General features: G+C 37.6%; 1 protein-coding gene across 1 annotated transcript in view; it reads left to right on the forward strand.

The window, feature by feature from the left end:
* The window catches only part of TMTC2 (transmembrane O-mannosyltransferase targeting cadherins 2), a 356,223-nt gene extending 341,234 nt beyond the window's left edge, over positions 1-14,989 (forward strand). Inside the window, 1 exon segment of the mRNA XM_054027472.1 lies at positions 12,105-14,989. Within this exon segment, the coding sequence (XP_053883447.1) occupies positions 12,105-12,284 (180 nt within the window). The 3' untranslated portion in view covers positions 12,285-14,989.
* Positions 14,990-17,642: the final 2,653 nt, after the last annotated feature.

Below are 17,642 nucleotides of genomic sequence, written 5' to 3' on the forward strand. Positions count from 1 at the left end.
AGCTAATATTCATTAGCTAGTATTTAGTGATAAGTAATAATTAGGAACAAACTTTCAAAGTAGTGTATGTGGCTCTAATATTCTACACAATACTTTAAAATGTACCCCTTTTGGTTATTAACATTTATTACTTACATAGTACTACAAATGTATATGACACCGTATAACAGATCAATTGTGTCAAATAAGACAGCACTGGCAAGGGCAAGTCATAACTTTTTAAAGGTGTGTGGCAAGTGGCTAGCGCCTTGTGGGCTGACCCCCATTTGTCCAGGGAGCACAGTTTGGGAACTGCTGCCTTAATAAATCTTCAAACACCAAGTATCAAAATAAAATAGTCACACTTAACCCATAAGTCCATAATTTTAACTTGCAGTGTTGATTTATTTGCTGAATACTACACTGAAAACACCTGCAGGTTACACACTGCCAAGTGAGACATTAATTCATATGTATTACATGGAAAACTGTATTTCACAGAATTCCTAAGAGGACTACCAGTGTGCCATATTCCTTACTGCCTACTGCTCCACTGCCCCCCATGAATGAAAATGAGTGCAGGACAGAATTTAGGCAAAACAGTTCAGTCTAGTAGTACAGATGAAAGGAACTGGATGAACTTGAAAGGGGGCAAAGCAAAGAGAGGGAAAGAAAAACAAAACGCGTCTAGAATTACAGTTTGCAGATCATAAGAAAACAAATATTTATGCCCTATGTTCCTCTTGACAACTTCACTAGTGTCTCTCTGTTGGCAAAAAATATTCTTTGCGCTGTAGGTCATCTTAAAGATATATTTATTTATTAACAAGATTGTGGAGAGTTTTTTAATTTAGCTTTGCCTTAGGATTGCCTTGGCAACTCTATGCTGCACAATTTACAGCAAAGTGAAGTTATTTTTTTCTAGCGTTTTGGAGCGGTGTTTAGATATTATTGATCAACATCTAAAGTACTGAAATCATTTTAACTTCACTTGATAAACTGTACATTTATTTTCCTTCCAGCACAACTGTAGAAGCGTGAATTGTTGAAATTGCTTTGTAGTGTTGCCAATAGTGAGCTAGTTCAAAAGTAAACAGTAAATAGGAAGCCCAAAATTTAGCCTAAAAATTCCTCCTGTAATTAATAAATCTCATTAGTGGCCAGCTTGTCTTTTTTCCCGGTTTTGCTTAGATTCTTATACCAGACCCATTACCCTAGTGCTTGTGACTGTGTTTAACCAATGATTGTGTCATGTTCCCTGTGTTATTATGCATCCCTATAAAATTAATGCAGTATGTTGTGAGATTCTGACTGCTTGTTATCAGAGATCAAAGCAACTATATTCCCCCCCACCAAAAGCATGACAAACCAATCAAAATAATATAAAAGTTGCTCATCACCAAAACCTCTAGTGTCTAAATATTGGAAATCTCATGAGGTCAAGCTTTCTGATAGAACTTCTTCAGATTTTCTGGACCAAAAGTGTCACATGAACACCTTTTTCCCAGGGAAATTCAGTAGTTTGTTGTGATTCCACCCAAAATTATCAAATGGTGAGACTGGTCTGTATCTGCTTATGCATACACATCACTGCATGAACCTATTGAGTGGTCTATACATAGATCAGAGTACTGTCTCCATTTCCCCCTTCTCCAGGAGTATGTAAAATTGCAGCTTTTTCCTCTCATCTCTCCTGCATTTTAATAAAATGCTCTGGGGTCAGGGTGGGGAGGATTGGTCGCTCCTTTTATTATTATTGTTGCTATGGGAAAGCTGCAGCAAAGATGATGGGACTCTAACTTTGTTTTAAAGATGCTACGGTTTATGGGCAGCCTCTTTTGTTTTTGAATGAGTGGGGAGCTCCTCAGCTGGGGGCCTACTGATGAGAAAACAGCATATCCTGCTTCTGCTGGCCTCCCCCCAATCATTGAGTGTTCCATTGCCAATGAGGGTTTCAGCAGCCTTGGGAAGTCTTGGTACTGCAGTGGGAGTCAGTCTTTAAATAGCTCATTCTTAGTCCACTGACATCCGTGAAGGTCACAACTGGTACTTTAAACTTGATCTGATACTTGATTGGAAAACTGGAGAGTTCTGATCAACCCATGTTTGTCAGGCAGGGACACTGCACTACTATGAGGCTTTTTTCCCCTTCAATGTCTGTGTAAAAATTGGGGGTGAGAAATGTAAACAAAACAAGATTGGTGTCTGTATGTTAATGAGAAGAGGAATGGGGAACAGAGATAAGATCAGGAAGAGAAATCATACACAATTTCAATTTGATGAAATTTCTCTGCAAACATGTTTAATTTAGGATTGTATTGAGTCAAAGTAAAAGGCCTCTGTTGGTTTTATCCAAATAGGTTTCCTCAGCACTAACTATAGGTATTCCCTTTCAACAACTACAGTTTCTTGTTACTGTTTATCACAAGGTATTTAATCTTTTTACAACAGTAGAAAAAGGGGTGATTTCATATTGGTCAGATTTCATCATTTTATGAATCTTGATCAAGTGACTGCTAGAGATCCAAATATACAAAAAATAGAATTTCTAAGCTACCTTTCACTCTTCAACATAACTCATTTCCAATGAATCAGGCACATCTTTTCACTGGGGGAGGGAGGACTTAAAAAGGATGATTTTTTTCCCTGCAGAATGGACCCATTTGCAGATTCACAATGAAAAATATAAAAAATTCAAGTAGTTTATTTCAAGCCTGCTTTTGACTGTTTTACAGACCTCCACTGCCTTTACATGCTGACATAGGATATGGTAGCGTAATAGACGCAAAGAGGTCTATCGCCTGTGTACATGAATCTGTTCCTTCAACAACAATATTCACTTCCCTCTGCTTACTGTTATTCCTCTCTCCTTATGATCTGTTGTCATTATTTGTGGCTTTATCTGCCTTATTTAGATTGCAAGGATCAGTAACTTGTCTTGGATCTCTCAGTGACACAGTATAAGCAATCCTTTGTGATTTTATCGAAATTGTACTAGATTGTAAAAACTGCAATTTTTTTAAGTTTATGGGACTTAGTCATATATTAAGAGTGAACCTAAATGCATAACTATCAATTATCACTAAATTAGTGTTCTTTTAGAGACCAGCCAGTTTTGATTGCATTCATACGCATACCCATTCTGTTCAGCCTTATACATATGTTCTGTCAGACTAAGCAGACCATGTCATATCTCCTTAACACACCTCACATTTCTGATAAATTAAGTATGTTCTTGTTGTTTTCCCCCAGAGAATAACAGTAAACTGTTTTTCTTCTTTCCAATAAAAAGTGGAAAAGCTCATTCCCATGTTGAGAAATACAGTGTTGATGTGGAGCAAGTGCACATTTAGTCCATGTTCTTAATGAGACAGAATATTGGTTCTGGAAGATCCTGAACAATTACAGTTTGTCACTACAGACAACACTTCCAGTTAGCAAACCTCTCATTTGCTTGAAATGTAGGCTTTCTAATTAATACACGGACTACTCTTGTTAGATAAGCTCAATACAATTTATAAGTTGTACTTCTTAAATTGCAATCTTTGTTAGATATTAAAACGATCATATTGCAGACATTAGAATGCAGCTTGATTTCTATAAACAAAAATCAAGTCATTTGAAGATATTTGTATGAAATTCTAAAGTGCTAAGAAAATGAGATGATTATTGCATGCTGTACAGTACTGAAAATATTTGGGGTGGAAATCAAGAGGAGTTTCTAATTGAACACTTTGTGAGATCTGGAAAACTCATTTCGTGATTTTTAAAAAATATATAACCATAATATTAAACACTCATAATGTATGTTCCTATTTAGCATCATTTCATTACTACTAATAAAAGCTATCTAAAAATGTTCATCATGATTTCCATATGGATTGAAAGAATGTTTATTGAGAGGTTATTTTAACTTTGTTGTACCAAAGCAATTCATCCATAGCTATTGGGGGAAAATATCTAGACCTACCCAAATTACAAATGTCCTTTTGGGATTCTCAAGCTGTCAATATGATCTACAGCACTTCATAGTTGTAACTTGTTCATTCATAACTTGCCAATATGTAATACAGTATGCTATGACTTTATATAAATGTCTGTGGCAGATATCTTTCACCAACTAAATATAATATATATGTTCAGTTTTGAATGATTTTCTGTTCTTTTCCAAATTGGACATTTTTCTGAAGGTTGACGTGGAAAACAGATTGACTGAGAGCTCACACTGCCTGGAGAGCCATTGTATTATGCTAAGAAGTTGTCCCTTGTGGAAGTGGTAATTGAGACACAAAGGAGGCTACTTGGTGTTCCCATTTTCATGCCAAATTCCAGAACTCTTCTCCAGGTCACAGCTACAGTTTCCTTAATGAAGTTGGTGTCCAAAAAGTTTGGAGTGTGCTTGCAAGTTCCCCTTCCCCCCAGAAATGGAAGGCCATCCTTATTTTTATTTAAAATGCTGTAGTGTGTAGATTTAGAAGTACACAGCCAAGGACTTTCAAAAGCACTTTAGGGTCAGACACACAAACAAAAATGTCATACTGTACATATTCTGGAACTAGACATTAAGGAGCAGGTCCTCTGACGTCAGTGAAGTAAATGGAGTTATGACAGTTTATACCAGCTGAAGATATGCCCCAGTATGTGCATTTTATTTTCAGCTGTTAGGGGACCCAGTTGTTTGCTTGTGCTGCTCTTTGCTCCTGTCATTTACAACTTGGTGTGTCATCCTAATGTATGAGACTAAAGGATAGATTAAAGTGCACAAAAAATGATGCGTTTTGCCTAAACTATGTTTTTGTCGGGGTGGGGGGAAGTGTGTTTTATTGTGTTAAAAAATTGTTTATTTTGTTTGTATTTATTTGCTACCTCCAGAAGTTATTAATTTGTGACATTGTGAAAAAAATATGACAAGTATGTTATGCTATGAGAGGCTCTTCATCCATTAATGAAAGATTGCAGAATGCAGGCTAAAGTCTTCCTGAATATCACACTTACTTTAATATTATAGCTGAGCCTGAGTAATGGAGATTGGATCCAAATCTGCATTTCCACAGAGTTCAGGCTTGTTACAGTATTTGGATTTGGCCAGCTGTATATATTGGCCAGAGTCATGACATTTGGGTTTGGAGCCAGGCTTCCCCAAAGTTTAAGCTGTTTGAGCCCATTTCTATTTAATGCAGTCTAGGAACTTTTGCTAATTAGAACACACATTTGGTCAAATTAGAACTGCAGGAACTTCCCCCCCCATCCACTACATCCTCACTTATATTATCTAACCCCTTACTTTTAGTCACTCCCTTTCTCATTCCACCTCTCCATCCCATCCTCTTCTTTCACCTCACTTCTCTAACTCTCCTTCTCCTGCACCTCTCTTTCTGTGGACCATTCATTGTATGTAGCTCTGATACCATCACAGACTATTCATGTTTGTGATTAGTGTTCTGGCTGATGAATATAATTCAGGCACAGCTTGGAGTGGAATACTGGTTAGAGGCAAGAGTCAGGAATAGATCAGGGGTTTAGGAACTGAATATGCAGCGCTCCTATATAGGAAGCCAGATGGGAAGTGGGAGTTTATATTTGAGAGTGAGACTGTCACTTGCATATTGGGACATCTGGCAACTCTAGGATTCCATCCTGTAAATAAATCCACATGCCTGCACCTTTCCTTCTGTGTGGATTCTTGTTGACTTAAGTGAGACTCCATTTAGGAAGAAGGATCAGTTTGCAGAATCCAGCCCCACATTAAAGTAGCATCATTGAAACATGAGGGCAACTTCTAGATCACAGTCGAACTTCAGAAGTAACATTTTGGAGTCTGTCAAAAATAAATGCCACATTTGAAATGATTCAGTTGTGTACAGTTATCTTTAGCAATAATAATAAAAACAGAGCTGTTGATATTTTGATTGCCTTAAAAATAGCACACTGCACTATAGCAATGACACCGGTAATAGAAGTTCAAATGAAAATCCTTGCCATCGTTGTAGGAGGATAAAAATTCATGACAGCACATTATAGCATGGTCTCTGACATGATGAAACAGCTCACCATGCTTAGTTTTCATACTTAGTGATCACTTCTACAACTAAATCTGTTTATTTTCTGTTTTATCACCCGGGCTTTATCAAGCTACTCTGTGTTTTTAATTATGAAGCTGAAATATCTGAATACTTCAGCAACATCTAACCAAGAAGGCTTAAGATAAAATATTTGCATGCAGCATCTCTGCATCTTTTCAAAGGATGACATTCTATTTGACAGGAAGGCTTAAAAGAACAACTTAAGATGCATTAAATGCACTTTAAAAATAAAACACCTCGCTGTGCACCCCTGAAGCTAAAGAACCATTCTCCAATCATTCCTGGAAGGCCAATGGATTTGATTGCTCTATAAAAGCAGTGATGTCATCAGCTTTCACTTGGCCATGCTGATTGCAACATTTAGTAAACAATTCTGATGTCATTTTTAAATATAAAGAACATAATTATACTGCCAAAATTCATTAAAGGCAGGAGCAATAGGGTAGAAGCAAGGGAAGGAAAGCAGGAGGAATACTCAGTGAATTTTTTTTAATGGAGGAGGATAAAAATCAGTGCAGTTCAATCAGTGCAGAGGTGAACCAGATCATGAATTTACTGAAGTGCGCATTAGGATATTTTTTTAAACAAGGCATTTAATTTGAAACTCAGAAGCTATACCATCTCTCGCTGTGGGGTCATTAGCTAAAGAGTGGAAGCTGGACAGAGTTTCCATTGAAGAAACAAAACAAGGGCTCTAGTTTTCACTACCTGTCTCCAAACTGTTGATTAGTGCTGTTGTCTGCTTCACCCAGAAGTGGCTGTGTTTTAGTGGTAGATGAAGTAATCATAAATGGGGGGGCCAGGACTCCCTTTTATGGACCCAGCCAGCCAGTTAGCTATAAAATTCCTCTTATTAGCTGTTCTTTACTTGCTTTACCTGTAAAGGGTTAAAAGTCACTGCGATGCATAGGTAAAAGGAAGTGAGTGGGCACCTGGCCAAAAGAGCCAATGGGAAGGCTAGAACTTTTTAAAATTGAAACAAGACTCCCCTTTTGTCTGTCTGTGGTTGTTCTCCCAGGGAGAGGGGACAGAACAGCGATGCTGTAAGAAGCTTTGGGCCAGGTATGAAAACTCATCTGTACAATACCTAGAAATTACTCATTTAAAACCCCAGACATGTAAGTAGATGAGGAAATGTCTAGGTAGATGTGATTAGGTTTATCTCTTTTATTTCTTTATGGCTTGTGGAGTCCTCTGTGCTAACCCCAGGTGCTTTTGTTTTGCTTGCAACCTTTAAGCTGGACCTCAAGAAATTATTCTTGATGCTTAATCCTTGTATTTGCTCTTTTTAAATCTAGCAATAGCCTGAGTTTCCAGATGTATTTATTTTCTTTTTGTTTTAATAAAATGTACCATTTTTAAGAACAGGATTAGATTTTTGTGTTCTAAAAGGTATATGCACATGTTGTTTATTAGCTGGTGGCAACAGCTGATTTCCTTTGTTTTTCTTTCTTAGCTCTTCTCTGGGGTGGGGGGGGAGGGGTGAAAGGGCTTGAGGGTACCCCACAGGAAGGAATTCCCAAGTGTGCCTTCCTGGGTCCTTAAAGAGGTTTTGCACTTGGGTAGTGGCAGCATCTCCCCATCCATGGTTAGAGAAAAGCTGTAACCTTGGGAGTTTAATACAAGCCTGGAGTAGCCAGTATTAATTTTTAGAATCCTTGAGGGCCCCCACCTTCTGCCAGAGTGGGGAATCAGCCTTGAGATATATATATTTGTAAAGGTTTTTAACTTATATCTGCACAAGCTAACTAATTCTATTTGGAGCTAGAGATTTGTGTATGGAGTGAACATGAGTTAACAAACAAAAAATCTGGGGCATCTATCATACAATGGTTAATGTTATATATATATGGGGCCAAAATCTACTCTTGGTTACATCAGTGTAAATATGAAGCAAGTCCATGGAATTTACTGGAAACATTTTGGATTTCCATACTGTCTTTCAGAGAAGAGTTTTAGTTCATGGTGCTGTTTTTGTATGCCACAGAACATTATCCTCCAATTATGGTAGTGTGGAGGAGGCTTGGAAGAATTGTCACCAACATAAACAATACCCAATGCTTTGGGCAGCAAAACACATGATTTTTATTTTGTTATTCATTAGTTACTTTGTTAGTCTCTAAAGAGCTAAGAAAAAAAAATACACCGCAAGAAAAAACACTAGTAAGGGGGATCATTCCCAACAGACCAAAAAGACACCATTAATAACTCTGATAGAACTGCCAGTCAGATCTTTTGATATAAAGCATCTGTCTTGTAAAGGAAATGAAGGAAGGCTTGTTTCTCCTTTCAAGTCTCTGAATTAGTAGGTAGTGTCATTTATTATACAGTGCTACAAGCCCTGTATTATTGGAGTGATAGCTGCCAACTGCCTTTGTTAACGTGCTGAAAAGTTTCATCAGCTGTCTTTAATAAAAGACAATCTATCTGAGGAAAAAAGGATAGTGATTATTCCTGGTTTTCTGTCCCTAGCACATCAGTTACAGCTGGCAGGTGTGATGACACTGATGTATAATCAATCAGTCAGTCAGTCACCTGGAAATTCCTGAGTTTGTTGTAATAAACCACTGATGCTCGATACTGCAGTGATTTGGTACTCTATAAATCCAGTAGGTGGGTAGGTAGTCGGCACTTAGTCTCTTTTAAGAAACCTGCAGATTTTCTCAGATATTATAAAATATTAGAGGAGTTGGCATGATTTTTCATCTCCTTTCTGAATTACTTCATACTCATTTTACATTGATAAATATATTTATTTACCCTGCACATTAATAGGCTAAACCTATTTGGTCATTTGCTGGAATTTCAGGGGGAAATTAATTTCAAATTTCATCAGAGAGATCAAACAAAGCAAAATCAGTAATTATACTTTTTTAGTCTGCTACAGCACAATCAGTTTGCCAAATTAAAAGGAAAGTGGCATAAGAAGGATTTTCACATCTGTGTATGGAAATAAAACTTTTAATCTTAAAGCCCTAGATATCTTGCCACATAAATAAATTGAATTACACATTTGTGGAGAAAAAAGAAAGAGTGGAGAGCAATACTTGAACTTGTAAAGAAAAAAATGTCTACTTCCCAGACACACTGTTGATGGATGCTTTAGAATGTAATACAGTGGGGAGTGTGTTTGGATTGAGAACATAATGTACTCCACAAGAGTTTCTCTGATATCTTTTCTATCAGATGGAGCATGTGGAAATCAAGCAGGTTTCTGGATTGCTGACCCATATCTGTTGACTTTTGTGCCTACTTGCCCTGTCTCTAAGCTCACTTTCTGATGTATCAATTTATAAGGCACATATTGCTTTGACACTGAAGCTCAGGTAGCATCTTAAAAACAAAACTTGAGCCATTAAAAAGAGATCATAGGGCCAGATCCTGTAATTAATTGGACCCTTGCAGGCAGACCCTTGCATCTGCACAGAGTCCAGATGAAGGTAATAGACTCCACATAGACACAAGGATTTGCCCACATGCAACAAGTTGCAGTATCAAGGTCCCTTTCATTACCGTACAATTAAAATTTTTTTAAAAGAAATGTACAGATAGCTTATGTATGTCAGAATCGTCTATTCACAATGCAGCTGTTCAGCTGTGGTTCTGCTGCATCATTTTTGTCATTATCCAAAATATATTTACTTATAAAGAGTTTATTACAGTTCCATTAATTTCAGTATAATTGATTCTGTAGACTGGTGGAGCATGGGATAGTAATGAGGAGGTTAATATATATTGTACATAAACAAGATTGCTTCAGAAGCTCAAATATCAGTTTCCCTTCTCCAAACTGAGTATGAATGGAGAGGGAAACTATAATAGTTGGAGATGCTTCGCAAATAGCAGAATTTCCTGCTATGGTTGGCAAAAATAACTTGTCATCTTTGAGCAAGAAAAACGAAACCCAGAAGTAGTTAGGTTAGCATCATGATGTTTACATGGTTTTGCTTAATTTTGAACACACTGAAACCTAATGGCTCTGAAAGATTGACTCATACTTGAGTATACGTGGGATTGTTTTCTTAACAGATGAGAGTAAGCAGGAAGGAAAATAAGAGGCAAATATAGAGCATAGTACATACAAATGTAGAATTTGTTTCAGAGAGTGGTCTTCTATTTCAGTTTCCTAGTGCAAGCATTGCTTTAGATTGAATTTAAAATACTTTTCCTATCTCCTAGAGAATAGGAATGGTTTAAATTTCAGGTGGAAAAATTAAAATTACAGGTACTTTGGTGAACCTGAATAGTTGTGTGGGAGGTATGCAAAACCTAATCAGAATGCCATCCCATTATCACAGCATCTTGGGAAGGCTTGCACTCTGGGAGACCAACACTGGTATATAGCAAGTAGGGGAGAGACAGCTGTCTCTTCTGTCTCTTCTCTCTGTTAGAGAGAGACGGTGCGTGAGGTAATAGCTTTTATTGGACCAACTTCTGTTGGTGAGAGAGACAAGCTTTTGGGCCACACAGAGCTAAAGACGAGCTTCAAAAGCTTGTCTCTCTCACCAGCAGAAGTTGGTCCAATAAAACCTATTACCTCACACACCTTGTCTCTAATATCTTGAGACCGACACAGCTACAACTACACTCTGACCTCCCTTATTATTTCTGATGTCCATCTTATTAGCAAGCATCTAGTGCGTATAAATACTGTAACTACAAGAGATGGCTGAAACTGAGTTTCCAGTTAACTTTACATATTTTTGAAAGCTGATGGAGGAGTGCTGATGAGTGGTATCCCGAACCACTTGCTCCTCAGGATATGTCTACACAGCATCTGGGAAGGTGCTTCCTAGCAGAGTTAGATGGGTACACTAGCTCTGCTCAAGCTGGTGCGCTAAAAATAGCAGTGTGGTCCGGTGGCTCAGACTAGCCACCAAAGCACAAATCCTTCTGGGTTACACACTTGGACAGTTAGCCCAAGCCACTGCCTGTGCCACCGTGGCCACACAACTATTTTTAGCATACTAGCTCAAGCAGAGCTAGTGCATATGTCTACCCATGTGTAGATGTAACCTCAGAGACAAAACTTAGCCATCTTTGCTCCAATCTGCATAATTTGGGAAGCAAGCATTGCTGAGGCTGATCCAAAAAGTGGGTGATCTGGACAACTTATGTTGAACTTTGTCTAGTATCTGTTTTTACTTTAAAATCAAGAGCTATTGTTGTGGTGAATGACTAGGCTTCCACTGAAATGTAATGCTTTACTGGTACTTGCACATTCCCCCAAGTGCCCAGGGATACCTCCAGTGGTCTAGGGGATGAAGGGGGTAGGTTTCCTTGTGGAGGAAACTGGAGGGAGCTGCTCGCCTGCCTTGGGTGCCTGTCAGGTCCACCTACATGTGGGTGGCTGCTGGTAGTTTTGGGGTGGTTCTCTGTACCTGTGGTGGGGAGGATAGGATCCCAGGGCTTGTTAATTTATTGTTTTATGCATTCTTGACGTCTTTGTCATTAGTTTCTGACAGTGGTATTTTTAAAGTTATCCAACTATTCATAAAGAAAGACTTATCAAAGCCTGGCATAACACTGAGTGTATATGAAGAAGAATTTAAAATGGGTATCCTTGAAATTTGTATGTCTGTCTTTAGAATCTGAAGATAAATTTTTATTAAAAGAAAAAAAGGAGCTGGCGTTCCAATGTGTTAGCTATTCCCACCGATTATAAACTCTTTATTGGCATTGGGTCGAATTAAAATTAAATTCCTCTCTTCAATCCGCTGTTGGACTACTTTAATTTTCTCTTGGAAACTATGGTATACCGACATTACCACATGTAAAGCTTTTATGGTATCTGTGTTTTCTCATTAAAGAAAGAAGTCTATGCATGTAGACACCAGAGCCTGTCCTTTTTAAAGCACAAAGTACACAGTTAGCAGCTGTTCAAAAACTTTTTCTTGTTATCTCTATTTGTTTAAATTGCTAAATTGCTTCCATAAAATGCCTGCAAACATAAGGGAATAATTTGTTTAAGTGGATCAAAACTGTCTGAAAAAAAACCCTGAAAATACACTCAATATTTTTCCTTCCCTTCTCTTATTCCAGTATCCGGCTGCCCTGATGAATCTTGGAGCCATTCTTCATCTCAATGGTAAACTCAGAGATGCTGAAACAAACTACCTCCGTGCTCTCCAATTTAAGCCAGACGATGTCATCACACAGTCTAATCTTCGCAAACTGTGGAATATCATGGAAAAACAAGGTTTAAAGACGTCTAAAACATGACACAGAAAAAACTTCTTTTTCTTTAAATTGACTCAAATCCAAAACAAAACTTCCAGGAAGTTATCTGATCAAAGCTCTCATTGGACTTGACTGCAAGAGTCAGGGGGTCTTAATTGCTGCTAGGAGAACCTATTCTGGTTTTTGGCATAACTTTTGTTGCCATAAAAATAAAGGGAGATTCTTTGGATGCTTCACAAAGGACTTAAGTATTAACCCGCAAAAAATAAAATAAAAAATAAAACCATAGCACTTAAAGGAGGGTATTTTGGCATACTTGACAAGTTATCACAGTTAAACCCATATTACTCTTTTTCATGTGAGTTCTTGAAAATTATACTGTGCTGAAAACACTAAGGGAGAACTGTATAGCATACACCCAGCCACATGGGAGTAAAAAAGATAATACTAGCTTAAAGTATTTGCTGAGACTATAACTCATTAAAATGTATACTAAATCCAATGTGTTTGCAGTTTGTCTTAATGCTGCTGTATCTCTCTTTAGGACCACCTGCTTATCAATTTCAGACTGACACAGCCGTTTTGTTTTTTTTTTTTAAATACCTGTCACTTGCGGTTAGATGACAGTATTGACAGTTGTTTACTGACAAGTGCACATATTTTTTCCGACTGTTAAGAGTTTTGATGTAGTTTACTTCAGATACTCAGTTGAGTTGAGTAGACGAAACAAGCAAGGACCAGCTCAATGTGTGACATTGGACCAGTATAAAAAAATCTGGAAGCTATCACTAATGTCATGAATTATCCATATTTACACAGAAAACAGATGTTTGCCCTGATATCAAAAAAGTGCGGTCAGCCTGTAACCTTAAAAAGAAGTTCTTTTTGGCCTTCTAGAACACTGTGTTTTACTCCTTTCACGTTACTGTCAGATAAGTCCAGTTTTGGACTGGACATCTCGATGCTGTTCAGCTTGCATTATTTTTCCAAGAATTCAACCAGAGTGAGTTTGGGAAGTGTTGATACTTAGAAATGGTACAAATGAAGCTTATCAGAATTTTTTTTTGGAAACAGAGCTTTTTGTAATGTGCTACTAGTTAAAGGGACTGACTTTTAGAAGCTAGCAGAGAATCTGCACAACATTGTAGACTAACAGAAGTGTGTAACAATGGTTGCCAATTATTCTGAGTATTTTTGACAATGGTGTTCATTTTTAAAACTATTATCTACTTGGATTCTAACCAAATATTAGGAATCCATTTTGTTTTCTTACATGCACAGTTACAACAAAGTTACATTTCTAGCGTTTTTTATTTTTATTTGGGCTCTTTATTGTATTATTCTTCATTAAAAAAATTGTAAAATAATTTATTTTAAGTTGCAGCCTATTGAAGCTTTAGTCTGTGTTTTCCCAAACCATTTGCTAACTGCTTTCTTTTGTTGGAAAAAGTATTAGAATTTATAAGAAAATTTACTTTTTCATTTAATGACCTGTTGATATCTGCTTCAATGTTCATTTAACGAGTGGTAAATATAACGTTAAGTGATGGAGCACCTTTAACTGAAGCAAGCTTCTTCAGGCTCTGTTAAAACCTTTTGTAATAAAAAATCTTTTTTTTTTCTTTTTTAACTATAGAGCACCATTCCATTGCTGTACTTCTGGGAGAATAGTTTGCTGTATGGTATTTATTTATTTATTATTCAACTGCAGCAGCGTTTTCTTTCATTAAGACAGTAGTCTGCAACTGTTGCTATCTTCTTCATTTGGCTTTTGCTGCATTTTTATGTGGGTAGCATGTGTACTTAAGGGAAATGTGACAATTTATTGTACATTCTCCCCATACACACTACAGGTTTAGATCTATATTAAAGGATTTTGAGAAGTAACTATTTCAAAGTTGGTATAGTCACAATTTGTTATAGTGTTTTGTCTTTTTCTCTCCAGTGAGCAATGCTATGTTTAATGACTAGGTTCACAATGGGTATACCAAAAGGGATGCATTTTTTGTTAAGAAAGTGTCAAACCTTTTGTCAAATAACGATATGGCTGTGAAAGCAACATGGAATGCTCAAAAGTTGAATTTCAACTTTTTCATCATCGCCCATTGAAGCCAATGGTAAAAATAAAATGGTGTCTGGAATTTATTCTCCACCTTTCACTGCGTTTCTGAAAAATTGTAAAAATAAATTAGATATTAGACTCTGACTGAATTCAGTATATAACTGTGGTATCCTGCAGCTTTATTTATTTCAAGTCATCAAACTTTGGTGATCATAACTTTTCACTGTATTCTTTGTCTCTCCCTTTTAACATGTGTTCATTCTTGTTTAGTGGTTATTCATTGCACAACAGAGTGACACTCATAGGTGATATATTTTCATGGTAGCATTGATAACTGTCTGTTTAAAAAAAGAAAAGAAAGAAAAAAGGACTAATGGAAGTTTAACAAGAATGTCCCTGAACACATTTCAATATAGGACTTAACTTTCTTCTTTTGGAATCATTTAAAAAATGTATTTAAAATATGTGTCTCTGCTCAGGGATTTATGGTGGATTATTGCAGACAGTGCTAAAAAAATAAAAGAGCACAAGGGAAGTTTACTCAATTAAATTTTTATTTTTTGAAAAACTGTTATTTGTATAAATTATCAAGATTTGTAGGCTTTCCTTTTTGTAGAAATAATTGTTTGTGCCAGCTAAGAGGATTTCAATTTTGTTTTCAATAATAAAGCATTGATAACAAATACATGTTGTGCAAGTCTCGATCTGTTATTATAATATAACTTATATTAACTGCATTTTTAATTACTGTAAATTAATAACATATTTGGCATATTGGCTTTTTGATACAAAATTAGATAGGATTGCCGCAGTGTAAAAGTCTATTGGATCTAGGCATTCTACTACACTGTACTGACTTTTAAAAAGACATTCAAACGGGTCATAAATGGCACAGTTGGTGAATGTGTAATTGTTCACATGCAGTCAAATCCTGGTCCCAAACTGAGCATATGGCCTTGTGCTGAGGAGGCAGTCATCGTTGTCCCCCACGTCATGGTTTCACCAATACCGCAGTTGCTACTATAGCCTCAGGACTGCAACAGGTCCTAAAGGCGCTGCTGCTCCCCTACATGGGAGACTTTGCCAGTGGATATACTCCACCACGTGTGCCAAAAACCTATTCATTCAGGCAGCCCCTGCAGAGCTGGGCTCCTTGGTGCAGTGGGCATCAGCTTTCCCACATCCAGATCCCTTCCCGGGTCTGTGGTATTCAGGGTCTTATGAACCAACAGATGGATGAGGGCAGGATTTCCTCCATAGTCTCAAAAAAGTGTTCAGTAATGTGGCCCGGTTATACTGGATGCTGGGTTAGTGGTTGTCAGCGGTTCATTTTACCATCATGTCTCACTTTTATCTGAACAACTCAGGTCCCACCTTCAGGTGAGTTAGAGACAATGGTCACTTTGCCTATATAGGTTTCAGTGAGGCAGCAAAGCTTATTTTTCTGCACATAGGTTGTCCAGATGACTCAAACTGGAGACTAACCTCAGAGTCATGAAGCAGAACCTCTGTGGTCCTTAGCTTGTACATACCCTTCTCCTGAATTCCCAGCTTTTCCCCTCATCATTCCCCCTTGAGGCCCCATCAGCTTGATGCCCCACACATTGAGCCCTCAAATCTGCACCTACTCTCCCTGCTTGTAAGCTTTGGAGGCAGCAGGCTACTAGTCATTGCCTCTTCCTCACTCTCCTCACACAATTGCTGGACAAAGAGATCACAGGGTGAAGGTAGCAAGAGAGTTTTCTGGCCCTCAAAACAAGAACCACAGCCATGCCTGGCAACTGGGAAGAGACACTCCAGGGCAATCTCTGCTCAATCACTGCAGCCTTTGTGAGATGCATGGAAGAGAATTTAACCAGGAACTAGTACACAGGAAATCCAAAGAGAATCCCATGCAGCAATTTAAATTTGTTCCCTCTTTTCACTTACAATCTTGAAAATTAGATAAGACTGAGACCTTACTCAGACACTGTCCAGGTCCCACCAATTGGCTGCTCCCACAGCTTGAGAAAACCTGCCTTAGTTCACACTGATGATGAATGTTTAATCAGTCTGAGATGTGGTAATATAATGATAAAAAGCTGTGTCATAAGGAATCAAATATATGCTGTACCTGGTGTATGTCTGGACGGCATGCTGATTGCTGTAGTCACATGAGACTGGGTAAGGAATCGCAGAAAATCACTTTCTTCCAACATTAGTGAAAGAACTTTATTATAATTCTCCGACACACACACACAAAAACAACCTAGGCTCAGAGTACGTATCTGTAAATTAAGAGATGTTGTAATTATCCAAAACCCAAGCATTACCGATCCAGGAAATATTATAATGAAAAGAAATTGAAACATCTTAACATGGATGGAAACGCACAGTGAAAGCAGAAAAAACAACCTTAACTGTGCCCTGAGATGATACCATGCAATGGCTAAAAGCTTATGATTAAGGCAATTTAGTGTTTGTGGTCCCATGTCAGATGAAACTGAGCTTTAAAGATGCATGAGATTTTTTTTCCAATATTTTCCTCTTATGGTGCAGCAACTCATTGGTTTATTACTGTAGTTCTTGAGTTCAGGGTTACAGACATGTTTAAGAGTAAAAGTTTAATGAAGCATTTTTTGGGACTGAAATATCCATGTAAACAGAAGATGGACCTTCCAGAGCACTATAAGAAAAATGTTAGATAGCATGTAGGGCTGCCGGTTCAGGATTATTTATATTTTGAGAGTTTTACTTTAAATATATTTCCATTTGCAGCCTTTAAAAACACCTTAAAAGTAAATACATTTTAAATGTTAAGTATTGTAAATAATGGCTTTAGTGAGCATTTTCATGGAAGGCTTGTTAGGTTTTCATTTAACTCTGTGTGTGCATACTTATGCACACGCTCATGGCTATGTTGAAGGGATCCATGTGGAGGATTCTCTGCACCTTGAACCACGTCTTTAAACCACAATTTGAGGACTTTAATAACTCAGGCATAGGTTAGGGGTTTGTTACAGGAGTGTGTGGGTGAGATTTTGTGGCCTGCATTGTGCAGGAGGTCAGAATAGATGATCATAATGGTCCCTTCTGACCTTAAAGTCTATGAGACATGGGTTCACATTTTGCCTCTAAAGTCTTGTTAAAAGCTCCATGTAAAGAGTTTCATGCTGGAAGCCATTTGCAATGCACAACAATGACAACCTGGGGCATAGAGAACCTAGGAACGATTTAGTATTTTCTTGAGCGCCATCTACTGGCACACTATCTATTAACTAACTTTCTACATACAGAGAAAGCCATCTCTTTCGTAGAGCACTCTTGGAACCTTTTTGTGTGTAAACTTTGCATTCATG

The sequence above is a fragment of the Malaclemys terrapin genome, chromosome 1 (assembly GCF_027887155.1).
Source record: "Malaclemys terrapin pileata isolate rMalTer1 chromosome 1, rMalTer1.hap1, whole genome shotgun sequence".
NCBI lineage: Eukaryota > Metazoa > Chordata > Testudines > Emydidae > Malaclemys > Malaclemys terrapin.